Here is a 20,843-nt window from a genome sequence, read left to right on the forward strand (position 1 = left end):
ATAAATCAAATAAAACTGTTATTAATGATGAATAAATTATCTTTTTGTAAATTGTGTACCTTATTGATTATTAACAATGTTATGCCTATATTACAGTTGCAAAAGTCAACAGGTAAAAGCAAACGTCGCCATTGTGACTAAACATGACGCTGCTTTGACGTAGAACGACATAGGTCCCCCTTAAGAAATTGTTCATACGTAGAGCATGCTCTTGCGTATCGAATCAAGTGAGATATATATACTCCGTATGCAGGTGATGAAGGTATATTGCTGCATAAGTAAGGGAAGTTGACAATAGAAAAGTTAGAAAGTCATCACGTTTATCATATAGCTTGGTTGTTAGATTACCATTAGTGTCTTTTTCAAGGAGAATATCCAAGTATGAAGTAGAAGTGTCGGACTCTGCGGTATCTTTTATCTCAAGCTAACCAGGATATGGAAATAACGATTGAACTACACCCAGTGTTGAATATTTACACTACATGGGATCACTGTTTGTAGCATATTCTACTACGATTATTGCTGAGATCAAAGAAATGCCCCGAACATTATTCCCCAATTAATCACGAACGTCGTCAAAACATTATCAGATCAGAAACACGCATCAAACCTGTGCAGCTGAATTATACATTTGATTTAAGAATAGAATAATACTAAGACCACATCAATGTGCCGTTTTTCGCAATTTAAACACCGAGTGGCTGATGAATGTAGATTTCTAAAGCGAAGCGGGGCTGTTTAACGGATTTCGCTACGCCATATTAAAGCTCCGTAATTTTAGTGATAAAGTGGTGAAATAGGAAACTTATTTTGTTATAATAATTGTATATTCCAAGAGATTAATCTATAAAAGCTACAAAGATACATGTATTTATAATTAATAAAAGGCTAATTTTAATGCGGCGAAATCACAACTCGTTTGCATTCTTTTTTACACAGGTAAACAAATTTACACTCTCGTGACCTAATTTGTTTCTGTATAGAGAAAGGATCAGCCGTATTTTATTGCTACTTAGTAGAATAGAGATAAAGTCCTTGTTGCTGTTAACATTTCTCGAACCTCGGAGATTATTCTCAACATTCACGAAAACGCTGACTTTATTTTTTAATTAACGTACTTGTTTGCATTTATTTGATCAACTTTGTTTGACAGTACGACACGATTATCATTTTGTACGTCTGGGATTCGAACCCGGACTCACTCAAATGTGAAGCGAGAGACATATCACTACACCACCGAACCACTTTATAGGCAATGATGAAGTCACATACATGTATATATTCACGTTCCATATCGTCAAAATTTTTACACAATGCATGGTGTCTAATTTAACCTTTATTAAACAGTTCTAACAGCTGTAATAAGAATATAAAGTCCGCCGAGAACCTGTTTTATACTTAATAACTCTCCTCATGCCTCTGTCCTAAAAATAGCGACATGTAATACAGAAAATACTAATAAAACGAACGGAGTTGGACACTCTGAGAGAGAGGTTACAGAGGTCCTAGGGAGTTTTGTATAAAATTAAATTGCGAAAACTCAAAATCCTCTTGAGATATCGCCCGAAAAGGATAGGGTAACACAAAGAGAGAATGTATAATTTTACGACCTTGAACTTTGACCTTTTGATCTCAAAACCGATAGGGTTCTTTAGTCCATAGGGAGTAGCTATGCAAAATTTCATTGCAAAACCTCAAAGTGTTCTCGAGATATCGTGTGGAAACAAAAACGTTACAGACAGACAGAATGACGGACGGACGCACGGACAGACCCAAATTTATATCACTCACTTTTCAAGCGGGGGACAATTAAGAAAATTCAGAAATCCACAAAATTCATGACTGACTTTCCAGTGATTTTAGTGTTTGCTAATAAATTCAGAATTGTACCTGTATCACTGAATGCGACACTTGGTTGATTGATTGTATACTGTTTAACGTCCCTCTCCAGAATATTTCACTGATATGGAGACGTCATCATTGCCGGTAAAGGGCTGCAAATTTAGGCCTTTGCTCGGCACTTACGGCCTTTGAGCAGGGAGGGATCTTTATCGTGCCACACCTGCTGTGACACGGGGCCTCGGTTTATACGTTCTCATCCGAAGAACCTCCCCATTTAGTCGCCTTTTACGACAAGGGGGTACTGAGGACCTATTCTGTCCCGGATCCCCACGGGGAGCGACACTTGAAAGTAGGGACAAAAGACAAAATGACCCTTTCATTTCCTTTGTTAATCTTATCTTTTTTTAACTATTGCTATAAAACTGATCAAGTCAGGGTATGAAATTTAATTTAGGAGAAAGATCAGAACTACATATAGTAATGTGTTTTTAATGTTTGCATTTTTAGTTTACATGGGTGTATTGCGACAAAGATGAGCTCTGCAAAGTGTTTTATAAATTCCCTTTTCCCTCGATTGGATTCAAAAGGACTAGTCAGCTTCTTCAACACCTGTAATAAAATAAAATGCATAGAATAAAAATGTTTATGCATATTGATGAAGTTTGATCAATAGCATGTATTAATAATTTGAACATGTCAATTTAAAGTGTTTTTACTCAGATACAAACTTTAATCAAATCATTCCTTCTTTTTTGAATTTTGAATTATTATGGAAGATATTACCAATCAAAACAATAGCCATGTTTTTTTTTTTTTTTTTTTTTTTTTTTAGATTTTCTAGGAACAATTTTTGGCGAGATTGATGATACCCTAATGTGAAATTAAGGATGAATACATATATCATATTAATAAATATTAAATAGCAATCACCTATCTTATGTCTCTTTCTTTTTATGTAGCTATATACACACACTGTTTTGTCTGTCCATGAACTAACCCAGAGGAGATGAGTTTTGTTGTCATAACTGAGGCTGTGTGGTGTGTTTATTCCTTCCGCTTGTGTCAGTATGTGTGACAGAAAGTGACCGTACTTGTCAATCATATGTACTGTGTTGGAGTACAAATCACACACCAGGATGTGTGACAGCGCATCAGTACAGATTCCATGTGGATATAGTCGTGATTGAAATGTAGGACCTGTGTAGGAGAAGAGATGTCTCCCTCCACCATCTGTCACCACTACACGACCAAAGTCAGACACAACAACATCTCCATTGCGGTTCTCTGTAATGTATATAGGGTTCCTGTACAGTTGCTGACCCTTGTTGTCATGTTGTATTGTCTGTATGTGTTGTCCTGTGTTATCGTAACGGTTAACCTTGCCTGTCATTTTATAATATAACATCACCAGTAGGTCTCCATTATGTCGGGAGGAATAGATACATCGTGGCTCCCAGAGGTCAATTCCTTTTATCAGTGTAGACTTTGTTCTATCATCTGTAGAAAATTTGTGAATTTCATTATTACGGTCTATATATATTAGTTCACCGTCATTGTCTACTGTGTGTGCTCCGTATATACTATACCATTTATAATTATCTGTTAGTCCTTTACTTTCCAGGTGATGCAAATCGTCCCCTTTTGTGTTTATCAAAATAAACACAGTAAAATTAATGTGCCTTTCACTGACCCAGATCCGGTCTGCATCGAGACAAGAAATATGTGTAATATGACCAGAAGTGTTCAGTTTAACTGATCTGTGTAACCAAGGTAAAAACATCAGTTCCAGTTGATCTTCATCTCTTATTTGTCTTTGTCCTCTCTCTATGACATTGGTTTCACTCAGAAAGTCAACCACATCCTCCTTGATGATTTTCATAGTCAGGTTAGGCGAGGCGTTGTGTGTAATATATAGAAATTCATTTATCTTTGGGAAGAAGGTGTTTTTAAGGAACAAGAGTAATTTTACCGCTCTGTTTGCTGATTGTAGATATTTGTATTCATATTTTTCTATGCTGGCAATATTTCTCTTCCGTTGTTTTAATCTATGATTACATGTGTCCACGAGCCTTTTAACGTCAACATCACACATAACAGTATCAATCAGGTCTTTTAATGTCTGGGCTTTTGTTGACATCTTTAGTTTCACATGTTTAAGGTTAAAGATATTGGTTTGACCAGATCTTAAATTATCTTTAATGTATGCCAGTAAGACACAGTTATTATACAGAGTCTCACTTCTGATCCTGTGAATGGTGTATCTGTTTTGTTCACGGTTTCTTTTATATTCTGTTCTAATGTTCAGTATTTTGTTTTGTTCATGTTTTTTACACTGTGCACAGAAAGGAAATTCACCCGTATAACAGTACCTTTCATATACTAATATTTTGTCTGTCTGTCTTACGCAAGTCTCGAGATTTGGGATGTCATACTTCTCACGGTAAATCACAACATCGTGGTATATGGTCTCTAGATCAATAACATGTCTCTCTTTACATTGTAGACACAATTCATGTTTACACGTGTTACAGTAGTATTCTGTGTCCCCCTGACACTGAGAACACCGCCGTGTCTTACACTGGGCACTTGATCCTGAACCCATAATTTATAAGATCTAAGTCTCCATCATCACAATCACCTGAAAAAAATTGGAGAAAATCAAAATAGTTAAAACAAAAAGCTTCTAAATTGATTATGACTTAATTAGATATTGATTTCTTTCTGTTATTATTTAAACTTTTGTCATAATATTTTGTAATTATTTTCTGGGGTATAGTTATAGCCTTTGAGGAGTAAAAATCCTCGGTGCCTTTTCTTACTTTAGACACAAGTCATTTTTACATGTGGGACAGTTAAATTCTTCATCTTCCTGACAAGAGAAAAACACTGTCGTACTTTACCCAGGGAGTTGGGGGTGGGAGGGGTAAAATCCTTGTGTGTTCATGATTTTGAGGGTAAAAGATAAAAAGAGATTCATGATCTCATAAATCCTTTAGATGATACAAAGCAAGGAAAGGATAAATTTAAGGACCCTTGGAACAGTCACCTTTCCCTGTCGAGCTGTCTAAACATCCTCGAGCTATCTATATAGAGTAATCTGTAATCAATATGTTATCAAAACTTACATAAACCAATGTCGTAACAAGTTGTAGGAAATATGTAAGAAAAAAATAATCTGTTGACATGAAATATCATACAGGTGACATTGAAATCAAATTTATCCAAAATGAATGTTTGATAACGTAGAATTTATATTTCCATTTTAATCTTGAACAAATGAATTCCAACAAAATGTGTACCATCCATACTTCCTACTTTGCTTAGCCAGTTACCAAAATGTTTTTATAAAGTTAAAAAAAATTGTTATTATTCTATATACTCGATTTTCATTATATCGCAGGTTTTATTGTATCGCGGTATATTGCAAAAATTCGGATACATTGCCTATATTCTTTTTTATTGATGGACAATCTTATGTTGTCTGAATGTTTACAATTTTGATGATTAAGAAGTATGGGACATCCGTTTGAAAAAAAATTCATATAAAACGTAATTTTACGCCTTTATTGCACAGAAAAGGGGGCATATCAAAACACAAAAATAGGACTTATTTTATCCAAGTAGATATTTTATCGCAATAGGTTTACATAACATCAACAAACGATGCGATACTGTATTTGTTTCTATAACTTAAATTATTCTTACATTTTGAAATAATTTTCTTTCCACACTCAAAAAAAATAGTGAGTATAAACACTTCAACATGTTCGAGGAGAAAGACTAAAATCGTTACCTTTTGGTTGTATTGTTTTTTTTCTAACATACAAACTGAAATAAACCAAGATAAAATTAATACATCTCTACCAAGAAATTGATATTCCAAAATAAATTATGTTCCAAATATGTTTATTAATAAAAAAAAAAGGTTTTCTAAAAACATGTAAATAATAGAAATGCCAGAATGAGCCAGCTTTCAACAAGCACAGTCGAGCTATATAGATCATCGAAACATTTTAGCGCAATTTGACGTCATTTTAATTGTGACGTTATTGTATTCAATTGTGACGGCAGTCAAGGGTACTGTAACGTGCCTGAGTCGACGCTGCGTTAAAACGTATGCTCAGGTAGCTAAACACAGTTTCGTATAAAATCCAGGGGGTTTTTCCCAGAGAGAAACATGCTGGGTAGGGATTTTCCTGCTATTTATAGGAGTCTACATGAAAACCGCATCTTTTTTATTTTTATTCGCATAAAGTAGAGTCTTATCTTAATATCTAAAGAAAAAAATGTGCATTCATTTTTAGAAGAAAAAAATTTTTGAGACTTTAAATAGGGGGGATAACTCCCAAAACATCCGGTTTTCACATGTGCAGAATTACATGAGTCAATTAGCAGGTAATATAGCTCTTTGAAGAGGTGGAAAAATGTACCCTAAAAGCACACTAAAAGAAAACCATAGGACTTGTTCTGTGAAATGCATACAATCTATTTTGTCTGATTTTTTCTGTTTTTGTTGAGCAGGGGTGTTAAAAATGCATAGGTGCACTGAAAATGGATGCATAAACAACCCAATATCCCCCATATTTCAGGTGTCAAATACCCCCTTGTAGTAAATGATGAATGTATTATAGTTGGATATTTACAAAATTCACAATTTTATCTTTCCATTGATATGCAGAAGTCTATGTAACAAGCCTCCACTTTATTTTTTTATAGGGGTCAGTTTTGCTTGTCCCTCACCAAGTAACGTCCTGATAACGTCATACATAAAACTGTGTTTTGCACCCTCAGATCAAGTAGATCGTGCCTCGTTAAATGTATAATATCAAGTCTGATCCTTAGAAAATATTGAAAATTTATGACCAGAACAAAATCAATGACGACAGATAACCCTGGGAAAAAATCTTTATTAAACTAATTAAAAAAAAATTCTTGACTGAGCTTTGACCACTTTCCGTTTAGCCGACTATGATTTATATACCACATATCCGGATTTGGCTGACTGAAGAAATAAAAGAGATTTAATAATCAATGAACATATTTGGTACTAATTTCCTTATGATAACATATGTCCCACAAATATTTCAATATCCAAACAAAAATTGATTAAACTGATTATGTCTTTAAAAGCAATTTCTTTACACAAAATAAAAGTAAACATTTAAATGTAGCAGAGAACGAAATACCTCATAAGCGTAAAGTGGTAAATGTCAAACTCTCTGATGTAGTCCTAGTTCGAGAGGACCTCACAAAATGAATATTATATATCCAGCCACAGATTCTGGGATATAGTTTTTGTCCCATGTTTTACATAGCAAATGTGGTTCAATAATACTGCTGTTTATAGTACTTTTTCAGGTTCACAGTGTCATATGACTGATATCAAGTGTACGAGGGGCGTTCAATAAAATAATAATGTCATCAGGGCTCGGAAAGCAACAAAAATCGCTTTTCTATGATTTTGTCTTAATGATTTAACTAAAATGTTCACTTTTAATTAAAAAGACATGTCCGTAATATTTTTATTCAATTTCTTATTGTTTTTAGAACACCGTTTTGAGTATGACCCTTCGTATACTGGAAAATGTCAGATCCTATGATTTGCTGTTCTCGTTTTTCTCTTTCTGAAAGGTGCTTTCCTAAGTTTGGGAAATGAAACAAGTCAAAGAATAGAAGATCTGGCGAATATTGTTGATGTGACAAAACATAACTTTTTGTTTTCCCCAAAACTCCTTTACTCTTCATGGCCTGTGGATTTGGACGCTGTCAGGAAGAAATTTAATGTCGTGAATTCCTCATTCTGTTTCCTTCCTCTCATAAACCTTTCAATTTTTTTGCAAATATTTTGCTTACTAGACTCCTCCAGATATTGAACTGCCTCTCTATATATGTATTCGAACAATAAGACCGCTAATATTAAAGAAAATAGCGTATAGAACTGCTTTTGTGTTCTTGCAATTTTTTGCTCTTCTTAAGCCTTTGCAGTTTTGTCAAGTACATTTTATTCTAAATTTGTTTTGAGGGTTTAACGCAAAATGGATTCAAGTTTCATGATCTGTTTGAATTTCAGAAAAACGTGGAAACGAACAATTTTTGATTTTTTAAAAATATCTTTTAGATTTTCTACACGCTCTCGTTTTCACTCATATTTATAAATATAGGATGACCTTTCAGTATTAAACTCTTTTAGGATCAAATGTTTCTTTAAAACAGTGTAAACTACCCCCGATATGATGTCTATCAAATTTGCTATGTAACTTAAAGTCAATAAAACATAATCGGTGATAATTTGTTGAATTATCCCAAATATACATTGGTTGTTGTATGTCCTTGTTGACAAGGAGGGTACCCATTTTTTATGCCCATTATATAATTTTTGTTAATTGAAATCCACCTGTTCATGTGTGTATGAAACAGACAAAAGTTGCAAGTAAATTTCACATATTTCAGTTAATATATTTTTGGGAAATTAACAAGTTTACAGCAGCTTTAATGACGCGTTCAATTTTACTCTAATTTACCGATTCTTGACCATACATTTTTAACGCAGTGTCTCGAGTAGCCCTTGTTTTCCAGCTTCCCACAATGAAATTATGCGATGAAAAGTGTTCACGTAAACTGTTATAAATTCATTAAAGATTCAATAATTAGAAAAAGTCAAGTTTAATGTCATATGCTTTCTATGTTGTATGTCATGGAGCTGATGACATTATGTATTGAACGCCCCTCGTAAAGAGGAGTAAACTTTGATAATGTTGTTATCAGGCACTCTAAATCTTAATATATGTAACTTATCAAAGACCTATATATAATAAACATATGTCTAGTATTTTAGTTGAATGTTTTATTCGAGTTGGCAGGTATTGTCCACAGTGGTCTACACAAAAGTGGGGCAGCCGGCAAAATGGCATACCCCCAACATTAACAATACGTTGTGCACTTCTCTACTGGCAAAGCAGCACGTTGGGTAGACCTCATTCGTGCTACGGACACATTTCAACACAAATTATCTTTTAATTATATTATATTGCTTTAAATTTACAATGATTAAGATTTAATTTTCAAAGTTAACATCACATATATCAACATCAACTATTACATATATCAACATCAACCAGAAAAAGTCAACAAAATCAACAGTTCAATGGTTAGATTGAAGGTGACGATTTCACCACATGGGCACCTTAGGTGCCCACCGCCACCTGGTGGGGGTAGGCAATTTCAATTTAACCCCCCACCATTGACCCCATTCCTCCTCAAAACTGTTAGCAACACATCCATAGTGAACATCACTCTTTCTCTCTCTCTTATTTCCAACCCACTGTAGATCTATGCTGCATTAATATAATTTTGGTTTCCCTTCAAATTAATCGTGCCTAACGCCCCCTTCCCTGAATATATATATTTCCAATTAAGTTATTTTTCTTTGGGTCTCTATTTTAATTATTAATATCCAGTTATATTACTGAGTCATCAAGAAGGAACTAATGTAAGAAAATTATGAAGAAAATACGTTTATCTTGATTTACACCTACCCCCTTTTTAAAACTTTTTTATTCATTTGAGTTTTATTTCTTATCTATTTATTTGTATTTACAAAATGTAAAATACTTTCCAGCAGAGATTGCAAACAAGATGAATGAGACTTAATACTTATTAACCCTCCCCCATTCTCTTTTAGCATGATTATGTTGTTCCTGTATTGTTGATAATAATTTTGAAATGTTCACATTCTGAATTTATAAACTGCAGAACATGTTTTGTAATATTTGGTAATGTATCGTGCCAGTTCTGAAAGAATGAGGTTATACATGTATTTTTGAAACCAAGCTCTTCCAAGGACAATTTAGAATTGAGTAAATCTTGTATATACTAATTAATTGCCTTTTAACACAAGAAACACAATGGCGTCGGTAGTCCAGTGGTTAAGGTGCCGGACTCCAAACCGAAACGTTGCGAGTTCGAATCCAGGCCGCGACAAGCCGACGTTGTGTCCTTGGGAAAGGCACTTTACACGAATTTCCTCACTCCACCCAAGTGTAAAAGTGGTACCTGGCTATAGACAGTGAAAGATATTGTCAGAATGTCAGTGTTCTAGCGCTGATAACGGCAGCTTGCACTGAGAAAGATTCTGGATTGTTAAGGTCTGCTGGATAATAATGCATTGTAAAGCGCTTTGAGTAGAATTTATGCTAGAAAGGCGCTATATAAATGCAATCATTACAATCATTACTTTGTATTTACCCCTAAGCATTTAAAAATATAGATGGACTACAACAGACATGTAAGGCACATATGACTAAAACCTTTATTTTTTCCCTTCCAAGCTGATGCTCTATAAAAAATGCATGATCTTATCATATCTTATTAAGCTTCCTACTCTGTGAATTTGGGTAACACTCCCCCCCCCCAATGATAATGAAATTCATGATTATGTTCATGTACACTGGAGACGGCATCCAAATGAACCAAAAGCCTGACCTTTTATTTCCTTTATGTTCAATTTTAACTAAACTAAAATGTCAACACAGAATATATATGTGAAACATGCCTTTGACCCCATCTTACTTAATATGAACCCTTTGATATATATCAACCAGCAAAATAGTAGCTAGCGTTGCTAGATCATGTAGATATCTTTTTAAAAAAAATTAAAAAAAAAAAATTGGAGAATCCTATCTATATAACTGGTGAACCATTGAGGTCCTAAGATACTATGCACTGATTGTTATTGTTCTGGTTGAGTCTGAAGTTGTCCTCCTTTTCAAACCCCTAAAGAGAAGTGATATTCTGATATGTGAGGATGCTGCTGGTCCTAATATAACTAATACAGTTGTGTGTATGTAGATTTAACAATGAACAATTCAATTTGGGTGAATGAAACCTATCCACCCCTCCCCCGCACACATTATAGAGCCTGAATTGTTCATTGTAAAGCTTCCATCCAGCTAAAATTTGTGACTCAAAACCTTGAGTTTTGTCAGATAGCATGTGAACGACTGTACATATGTATAATTAAATATATACATCTTACTTGATGTTTAATTCATATACATAAAATTCATTATTGTAACATAACATTCAAGAGCAACACAACTTGCTCTGGATTTTACTTCAAACTATTTTATGTCACGTCACAATTGATTACTGCCTTTGTCGCAATTTTATATCTTTCATGTCTCTTTGGACCTTTGTTAAAATTGAATGGCCTTGATTTAAATTAATATACTTTAGTTAAAGTCCTGGGGCCCGTTTCACTAAAAGGCGTAAGATACGACAAAACTTAAGTTAGGCCTTAGAGCATACGCCAAAATTTAGTCCGGCGTAAACTGCGTTTAACTAAGAGGCGTATGCCTGGCCGTAAACACTAGTATCGGACTAAGTTAAAGCCAGACTTACGTCCTTGACAACGAGCTTATGCATATGCCCAGACAGATGATAAACAGTAGAAAGGAAGATAGATAGATAAATAGATATATAGATAGAAAGATTTTCTTTAGATAGATAAAAATATATATAGAAACTTTTCAATTGTGTTTGAGAGAGAGAGAGAGAGAGAGAGAGAGAGAGAGAGAGAGAGAGAGAGAGAGAGCCGTAGAGTATTCAGACATATTTATCCTGTTAAGTGACAAAATCACACAGCAAAACTTGCTAAAATGTTTTATTTGAAAGATATATTAGATATATTTGATGAAGCATATAGGATATGTTCATTCAAAATTATTAACTCAACAGAACTATTTTGTTATCGATATCTACTGTGATTTCACCATACTTCGAACACCCTTGTATATTCTCTTTTGATCATGCGTCACTTATGGTCCGAGTATAAATATTTTTTTTTATTAAATTTTCTGGTTTCCTATTGCTATATCATTGGAAGAAAATCATTGAATTTGTTTAAAATAGAAAATATAGCGAATTAATGCAGTAATGAGCTTTTTAACTATGGATTGGACAATATTAAGCAAGCATCGAACAAATATACAACCAGATACTTAAAATAACGAAATCTTAATATTTCATGAAAAAAAAAAAAAAACCGAAAAAAAAAAACGAAAAAAAAAACGAAGAGGCTCGGATAAATATATTTATTACTTTCATATTAAGATTTGTGTCAATGTAAAATATGGAGCAAAAATGACCTAGGAAATAATTGATGAATTCCAAGTCTAATTTTGTTTTAAACAATTTGTTTCCGAAGTCAGTTTTTTTTCAAATTATTTAAGTGACAGGGTACATAAGTGCATGCACGTTTATTTGTAAATGTTTCACAAAAATTATCAGATCCAAGGTACAAATGTATGTGTCAGACGTATGGTGGACTCAACATAAACTACCCAAGTACATTTACATGTGTATTTAGTATATTGACGAGGCTTCATATAAATTTGAAATTAATAAAGAGTAGGTGAAATATAATCTATTTAATCTGGAGTCAGTGTTTTGCATCGATTGTATGATAAATACATTATCTTATATGAAAAAAAAATAGGGACTTTTGACGACTCCTAAACATAGTTAGAGCTTTCATCATATTTTGGTATTTACATTTTAACAATACTGATATTAGTTTTGTGATTAACCTTAGTTTAACTACCTAAGCTAACACCTTTTACTCACAAAAAAATGAAATGAAAAAAGAGGAAAATATAAAGTCAATAATTCACTTAGTGATATTTAAATTTCAAAATATTCTGCTCACATATATTTTGCGCGGAAGTTGGGGAGGGGGGGATGAAATGCTTGAAATGCTAGACATTTCTTATGCGAATATACCTTTGTATTACATGTGCATCATGTATGTATATATTCTGCATTATTTATTGCCAAATTTATTAAAATATGAAACGTAAATCAAATTATTGGATAAAAATAATCGAATGAAAACTATTTATCGAGTATCTAAATATAGCATTTTTACATGTAAACGGTAAGTGCAAATATAAAGAATGTGCATAAAACAAATATGCATGGTAAGAAAGTTTCTATTCGAGAATTGGTACCACCTATCAAAACTCTCTGTTTTCTTAATTTCATATGAAATTAATAAAATTTACATGACAAATTGTACAATTTAACATTACGGTCAGCCCCGATACCCTCGGCAACAGAATTAGCAGTCCATTCCTGTTTACGCTATAAGTTACGACTACCCTTGGCTAGGCGTAGATTTTTGTCTTAACTTAAGGCGGGCACAAAGTTACGCCTTTTAGTGAAACGGACCTCGGTCCAAATATTTGACTTAAGTCCGGACTTACGACAGGCGTAAGGTTACGCAGGGTGTCGCCTTTTAGTGAAACGGGCCCCTGCCCCTTTCTAAATCCAGCTATATAACATTTAGACAATATGTAAAATTTTATTAATTCTCAATCCGTATTTATTCTATTTATTCAGTACTTTAAGGAAAAGGGTAGCCCTATCCTTAAACATTTTTTTAAATATCACTAAATATTTCAAATTAATAAACTGATAAATACAACGGCGCCAAAGTTACAGAAAACATTCTCATGCTGTAAGAATTATAATTATAAATATTCCCATTTCTAAATCCCCAAAATATAGGCCAAGGAGCATAAGTATCTAAATACATAGGCTACCATATGTACGGATGTTTATTGACCATTCCAATGACCTTGAATAAAATGGACGAATAAAGTTGAAGTTCATCGCTATTTTAACATTAGCTAAATTTGTTTAAGATTATTTAACTAAGAACGTTTTTTTTCATTCAAAATCTGCTGACAAAGTCAGTTATTATTACCATATTGTTATCTGTTGTACAACGTGCCAGTGTTTAAAGTATGGACGGGTGGCAAACCTCTGCTATTATATTATATAGACTATATTTGCAGTCGTAATAAATAAGCTTATAATGATCCTAATTTTCGTGCTAATTGTTAGTCCATTACACAGGGAAAAGTGGCCTGAATACTTCACATTAAAAGACGCGAAGAACAAGACATGTGAAATTTATGTGAAAATTTCATGTGATTTTGACATAAATTTTATATAAATTTTAAGTAAAGAGTATATCACATAAATATCACGCAAAGAAAACCTCACACAAAAGTTCAAAAAAGATTAACGTGAATATCATATAAACTTATATTCTTGTGATTTTCACATGTAAATAAATTTATATAATTTTCATATGATTTTCACATGATTTTTCAAATAAAAAGATAACCACATGAATATCATGAAAGCCATTTTTCCCTGTGTATTTATACACTGAATTGACGACGGATTTTCCCCATATTTCCCAATAATGGGGCAAAAGGTGGGTGTGATCAGTCAGCAGGGAATGCTCACTCCTCCATGGCACCTGATTCCACCTCTGATGTTTTGGAGGTCCGTGTTTGCTCTTCTCCTATTTTGTATTGTTTTATGGACTTTGACATTGAATACTGTTTGTTATCTCCATATCCTTCATTAACAGTACAATTTTTTTCTTTTGCTCCTCAAAACTTTTGAGGTCGTGTCACCGTTAAAAATTATTAAAATTATTGCTTTGTGTTTTTATTTTAAAAAGATATTTAACAAAATTCTGTTTTCAATTAAATTGTTCCAGTTATACGAGGGATGATCAAAAAGTTCGAAAACTAATTGAATAACTTCCAAAAAAGACACAATATTTGGTTTCATCGTTATTATATTTTAAATTAGTCCTCTCCGATTTTAATGCACATCTGCCTCCGTTCTGCTCATGCGCGAATCACGTGATATAACCGGTCACGTGACCCCCTCCGTGGCGTTATGTCACAAAAGCTGAAATATTTTCTTTCCATGTAAGTTAATTTTTATAACAAAAACAGTTAATTTGTTAGAAATGATTAATTCTCTGCAACAGAATGGATGGATAATATACTCTTCAAAAAAAAAAAAAAAAAAAAAAAAAAAAAAAAAAAAAAGAAACGCATCGTAGAATTTTAGTTACATATTGAACATAAAGATTATTTAGTAAAATGATGCATTGATAAAACAGAAATGTGGTAAGCAACAGGAATACTATCTAAATGTCATAATTACTCAATAATTTTAAAATTATAGTCAGTTTAAGACCATTAAAGATCAATATCTGGTATGCCCCCCGCAGACATAAATGATAGCCATAAACGGCATCTAATGGAAGCAAATGTGTGTAATAAAAACTGTATAGGAATACTCTCCCACTCCAAATATAGAACTTCAGTCAGCTGTTGCAGAGTCTGGGGTTGCGATTGTCTTTGGCAAATCATGTCAATCCATTTTGTCCAATGCTGCTTAATTTGAATTAAATTTAGCGATTTAGATGACTATGACTAAAACAGGTTGTTGTTTCTTTGCAAGAATAGGTGTGTCAGACGAGCCATATGTGGCTGTGTATTGTGAGATTGCAATACGGCTCTAGGATGCTGCAAAATTGAATGTGTATGTGTATATAGATCATGGTTAGAGTACCTTTTTCCATCAAAGTCCATTGAATTCGAACCAAATCAATCTTACTTTCTTATAATACCATTTTCCATATCATTACACTACCATCACTAACTTTTTTAACGTCCTGGAGGCAGTTATCTATCTAACCTTCATTAAAAAGCATTATATAGTATGTTATGTAAATTTACTGGTATAAAGGTTTTGAACCCCCTGGAGGTCATCCCCACTCTCCTAAAATCATTAGAAGAGTGGAGATGACCTCCAGGGGGTTCAAAACCGTTATACCAGTCAATTTACATAACATAATAACACAAAAAGCATAATAACACAAAAAAGTCAAATTGAAAAAGTTTCCTACTATTTAGGAGTCACATGATCATTTGTCATTACTGTTTACAGGGACAGGTAGTGGATTGGGAGACACCCCCCTCGAATTTGCAGGACTATATAATATGTACTGAAGCAAATTGGAAATGTTCACAATATGACTGCATTAAATTAAATAAAAGTGCATCAATGATAAGATTACTTGATATTTTATTCATCAACCTATCCTCCTAGAATTAGCAATGAAAATCATTCAAAGAGATGGACCACATTAAAGTACTTGTATATAGGCTATTAATTTTTTTTTAAAAATGTAAAATCAAGTCGTAGTTTGCATACATGTCATGAATAAACAGGGGTCTGGGATGGGGTGAGGGGAAGGATCGAGTTCATGTCTCTTTACGTCTTAATGGTTGAAAACTCCTAAAATGAATGTTGACCTCAAATCTGACTTGTCCTCATTATTTTTCAAGTGGTGGTGTCTCCATTTGAGTGAAAAATTCCTGAGAGGGATGTTTAACAACAAACAAATAATAAAATGACATAAAAACACAATATTGATTTGCGTTAAGAAATATGCAGGGGATTTTTTCCATCATAAATCTTCTTCTAAAGAACAGCAAGGGCATTATTGTACCCCATTTTGGGGGTAAGGGAGGGAACATTAAATCTTATTTGTCTGTCAGTCTGGCCATCTTTGACAGTATGTGCATCTGTCACAATAAATTTAACCTTGGTCATAACTTTTGAATAATAAGAGATAGGGCTTTTATATTTCACATGTACATTACCACAAAACTTTCTAAATGTACTATGATTTTTTAACCCAAGTGAGACCTTGACCTTAAAATTTTACCTACTTTCCAAAAAATAACATTTTAAATTATTCATTTTGAAAGAGAAAAGATATGGCATTTTAATTATACATGTATATAACATGTGAAAAGACTTTTCTAAATATATCATTACTTTTGACTCTGTGATATTGACCTAGAAGTTTAATCTACTTTTCAAAAATATTATATTATATATTTATGTATATATATATAACTTTTGATTGAAAAGAGATGGGACTTTCATATTTGACATTTAGTTTTACCTGCAACAAAATATTTCTGATAGGGGTGCATATTTGACACACAATCTGCCATAAATTATGGCATCCCATTCACTTAAACACAGAAAGCAGAGGACCACAATTCTTTGAATTTGCTTGTTTAATCTTGATATGGAAACATCCTCAGATAATGTAGATTCAAGTTTTTTATGCTACGCCATGATTAGGAATACATGTATTACTTTTTGTCATGTCCGTCTTCCACCCTTCCATCTGTCTTTCCATCGAGCTCAAAGAAACTTTCTTGATATTTTTATCATCCAACGGCGGCAATATTTTTTTACCTTGATTTTCCTTTGACCTTCACTTAACTTTTCTTAAAATTAGTGTTTAGCTTTATTTTAAAGAAACCATAATGATTCAAGTTGTGTAATGAAACTTCACATGATGATACGTACTGATGTAAGCTTTACAATGCTTCACTCTATTTTTACCTTGACATTTCTTATGACCTTGACCTCACTTTTCTAAAATTGATGTCAAAGACTAGATCAGTTTCAGCTAGAACAACATTTTGACCCCAACCTTTTCTTTGACATCTCTTTTCTTAAAACAAAGTGTTAAGCTCGGTTTCATTAAATCATTCAAGATATTTTTATCAAACACAATATGCTGATATGTATTAGTGAGAGCTATTCAACTGCATCAAAAACTACATCTTGCACATTCCTGTGACCTTGCCCTCCCTCCTCTTAAAGACTTTAATTTGTATTTTGCTTAGTTTTAAAGAAATAATATAAGACATTTTTATGTTTAGCATGCACTTAAACGTAATTTGATGAGAATTTATTATCTATATCCAATTTATTTATATTTTAGTTTCAATTCTGAAAAAAAAACTGTTTAAGATATTTTCATCAAACTTTATTCATTAATACAAATTTTCATGTACCATTAGTAATACACATCTGGCGGGACATTCATGTCCTATAGACAAATTTCTAGTTTTTCAAATCATCACCTCAGGCTAGGGTCAGGCCACAATTAGGGATCAAAGTTTTATTTAGGAATAAAAGGAAACACATCTTCAAAATTCTTCTTTTCAAGAAGACCAAGAGCATGATTAATATGGAAATATTCTCAAGAAGTGTACATTCAAGTTTGTACAAATCATGACCCCCAGGGTTAGGGAGAGGCCATATTTTTCCTGGCCTTTTTTGCAATCCGCATGAAAATTCAAATTTTGAAACCATTTTACACATATGCAAAACAAACCAATCCTTTTCTAAATGATCATGGTTTAAAGCTATTGCAGCATAAGATATTAGGGAAGTTCTTGAAAGCAGGGTGATAAAACATATCAAATATATGTAAAAAAAAAAAAATTCTACCCCGATCTGACACCCCCTCCCCCCGGGCAAAATGAAAATTCCGAAACCTTACTGCACATCTACATGACACCACAAACCATCTCTTAAAAGATGATTAGGCTGCTGAGTAAAATGTAAGAGAAGTTTAGGGAAGACGGGGCTTTTTGCATTAAAAAACATCAATTTTTTACCCTCATTTGACCCCCCGGGGCAAAATCAAAATTCCGAAACCTTACTACACATCTACATGACACCGCCAACCAACTCCTAAAAATGATCAGGCTTCTGTGTAAAATGTAGAAGGAGTTCAGGGAAGATGGTGCTTTTAGCATAAAAAACGTTATTTTTCGACCCCCATTTGATCCACTTGCACATCTACATGAAACAACAAACCATCTTTCAAAAGACGATTAGACTGCTGTGTAAAATGTAGAAGGAGTTCAGGGAAGAAGGTGCTTTTTGCATAAAAAACATCATTTTTCGACTCCCATTTGACCTCCCGGGGCAAAATCAAAATTCCGAAACCTTACTGCACATCTACATGACACCACCAAACACCTCTTAAAAGATCATTAGGCTACGTAGTCAAATGTAAGAGGAGTTCAGGGAAGACGGGGTTTTAAGCATAAAAAACGTCATTTTTATCATTAATATATCGTAATATTATCATTACGATTTTACCATACCACATATAAACAAATCGCTGTCATAAACACACGTGAAACATGCCGGAGACTTGCTGTTGCGTACCTGCTTTCCCATCAGATCAAACGAGACGAAAATCATGGATTCATGCAATTAGACGAGGGGAAAATCGTTTCCAGAGCTGGGAACCTTCTGCCTATGCCGTTGTGTGCAGATCGCATTTCAAAGAGAGCGATTATTTAGCAGAGACTGTTCACGGTAAAATTCTTTAAAAATCTTGTGCATTTCTTAATATTATCACAAATCAGTTCATGTTACATAAATTTATAATGCAGAAGATTAGTTTAGATAAAATGTTAAAAATGTAGGTATGAAATCGATAAAATTCAAGCATAGAATATATAAAACGTTAGATTTCATGGATTACATTTTTGAGGCTTTATTATTTTCTTTCAGTAAACTCCCGTAATTTTTTTTTTTATGTTTTTCATTTCTCATGAACCAAAAATAGTTAAATTATATGATCGTAAACAACAGCTCTTGACATCAAATGCCAAGCCAGTATACCCCGCTGATTTGCACTATCGGAACATGCCACACATACGTAAATAACTGCCCTGTGTAAACATCTGGCATCGTAAATTTCTCTGTTCAATGAGACCACCTGTTGTTAATGAAGTCTTCTATTGCATTTGCTTATTATACATATTAGTCTTATCCACTAAACTGATTATCAAACAAAGATATATTAGCACCTTCAGTCTAACTTACTTATGTAAATATTTTTTTTTACAAATACGCATGTTCATATTAATCATTAAATGTTTTCGATACTGAAAGGATAAAAACTTTGAAATATTTATTTTTTGCTTAAAAATATCAATATTATTTTCAGGAAATACACCTTTAAGAAAGAGGTTACGGAAAACAGCAATACCCAGCCTTTTCCAATGGGCAGATCCAACAAGCCCAGCTGTACTCGCTAGAGCTGACAGAGCTAGGACAAGGGGTGTCAAAAGAAAATTAGTAGAAGATATTGCATCTACAAGTCAAAGTTCAGAAGAAGTATTTTTTGATGACATTAATATTGTAGAGGAAACTATCAGTGATTACAGCAGTAGTCTTAATGAAAATATCTCGAGTCAACATGATGATCAGCAAACAGTTCGTCAAAATGTAGAACACAAACGCCAACATTTCCCCCAATGTGTATTGATAACTTTGAAAAGGATTATGCTGGTATTCATTTTTACACTGGTTTGGAAACAATCTCTAAATTTTATTTTGTATTAAGAACTTTAGGTCCTGCAGCTTATTGTTTAAATTATGTATATCACCAAGTCACAAATATCAGTGTCCCAGATCAATTTTTTCTTGTTCTCATCAAATTGAGGCGACACAGAACTAATTTGAATTGTCAAGATTATTCAGTATTTCGGAAAAAACTGTATCGAATATATTCTATACTTGGATTCTATTCATGTCCAAACAGTGGAGAGAAGTTGACATATGGCCACCTAAATCCCTTGTGAAATATTTTTGTCCCTCTGATTTTAAACTAAAGTTTCCTAAAACCCGAGTGCTAGTTGATGGAACGGAGTGTCCTATCAAGAAGCCAAAACAACCGAAATCCCAGCAAGCTACGTTCTCAACATATAAAAATAAGAACACAGTGAAAATTCTGGTTGGTGCAACCCCTGGCGGCTTAGTTTCTTATGTATCTTCTGCATATGGTGGTTCTACAAGCGACAGACAAATAGTGGAACGTAGCAGTTTGTTGAATTTGTGTGATCCTGGTGACTCTATCATGGCTGATAAAGGATTCAATGTGCAAGACATGTTTGTTCATAGAAATATTCAGATAAACACACCTACATTTTTCAAAAAAAGAACAAAATGTCTTGTACAACTGTAGTTCAAGACAGAAAAATTTCGAGCGAAAGGGTGCATATTGAGCGAATCATTGGTCTTGCTAAAACTTTTAAAATTTTAACTGAACCTATGAATAGCTCAGAGACAAAGCTTTTCCTCACATATAACTTTTGTGTGTTTTATGTTATGCAATTTTAAAACTTGTATTGTCCCATCATATGCATAGTAAAGTAAATAAATTATTTTCATTACATATATACAATATTGGGTTTTATATTTGATGTTGGCTTTTCAAACTTGGTGCATCA

The 20,843-nt window shown here is 33.3% G+C and overlaps 1 protein-coding gene across 1 annotated transcript; it reads right to left on the reverse strand.

Annotated features, from left to right (window-relative positions):
• Nucleotides 1–2,444: 2,444 nt before the first annotated feature.
• LOC134261200 (uncharacterized) lies at nucleotides 2,445–4,444 on the reverse strand. Its single transcript, XM_062743648.1, has 2 exons — nucleotides 2,712–4,444; nucleotides 2,445–2,451 (listed from the first exon to the last, which is right to left on the reverse strand). The coding sequence occupies exons 1-2, from the start codon at nucleotides 4,442–4,444 to the stop codon at nucleotides 2,445–2,447; spliced, it is 1,740 nt and encodes a 579-aa protein (XP_062599632.1).
• Between the last annotated feature and the right edge of the window lie 16,399 nt (nucleotides 4,445–20,843).

Source organism: Saccostrea cucullata, unplaced genomic scaffold (genome assembly GCF_032062105.1).
Source record: "Saccostrea cucullata isolate Sc308-1 unplaced genomic scaffold, CSIRO_AGI_Scuc_v1 ctg2710, whole genome shotgun sequence".
NCBI classification, from domain to species: Eukaryota; Metazoa; Mollusca; class Bivalvia; order Ostreida; family Ostreidae; genus Saccostrea; species Saccostrea cuccullata.

Coding starts and splice junctions, on each gene's coding strand:
- LOC134261200 (XM_062743648.1), bottom strand. CDS start 4,444: ATGGGTTCAGGATCAAGTGCCCAGTGTAAGACACGGCGGTGTTCTCAG.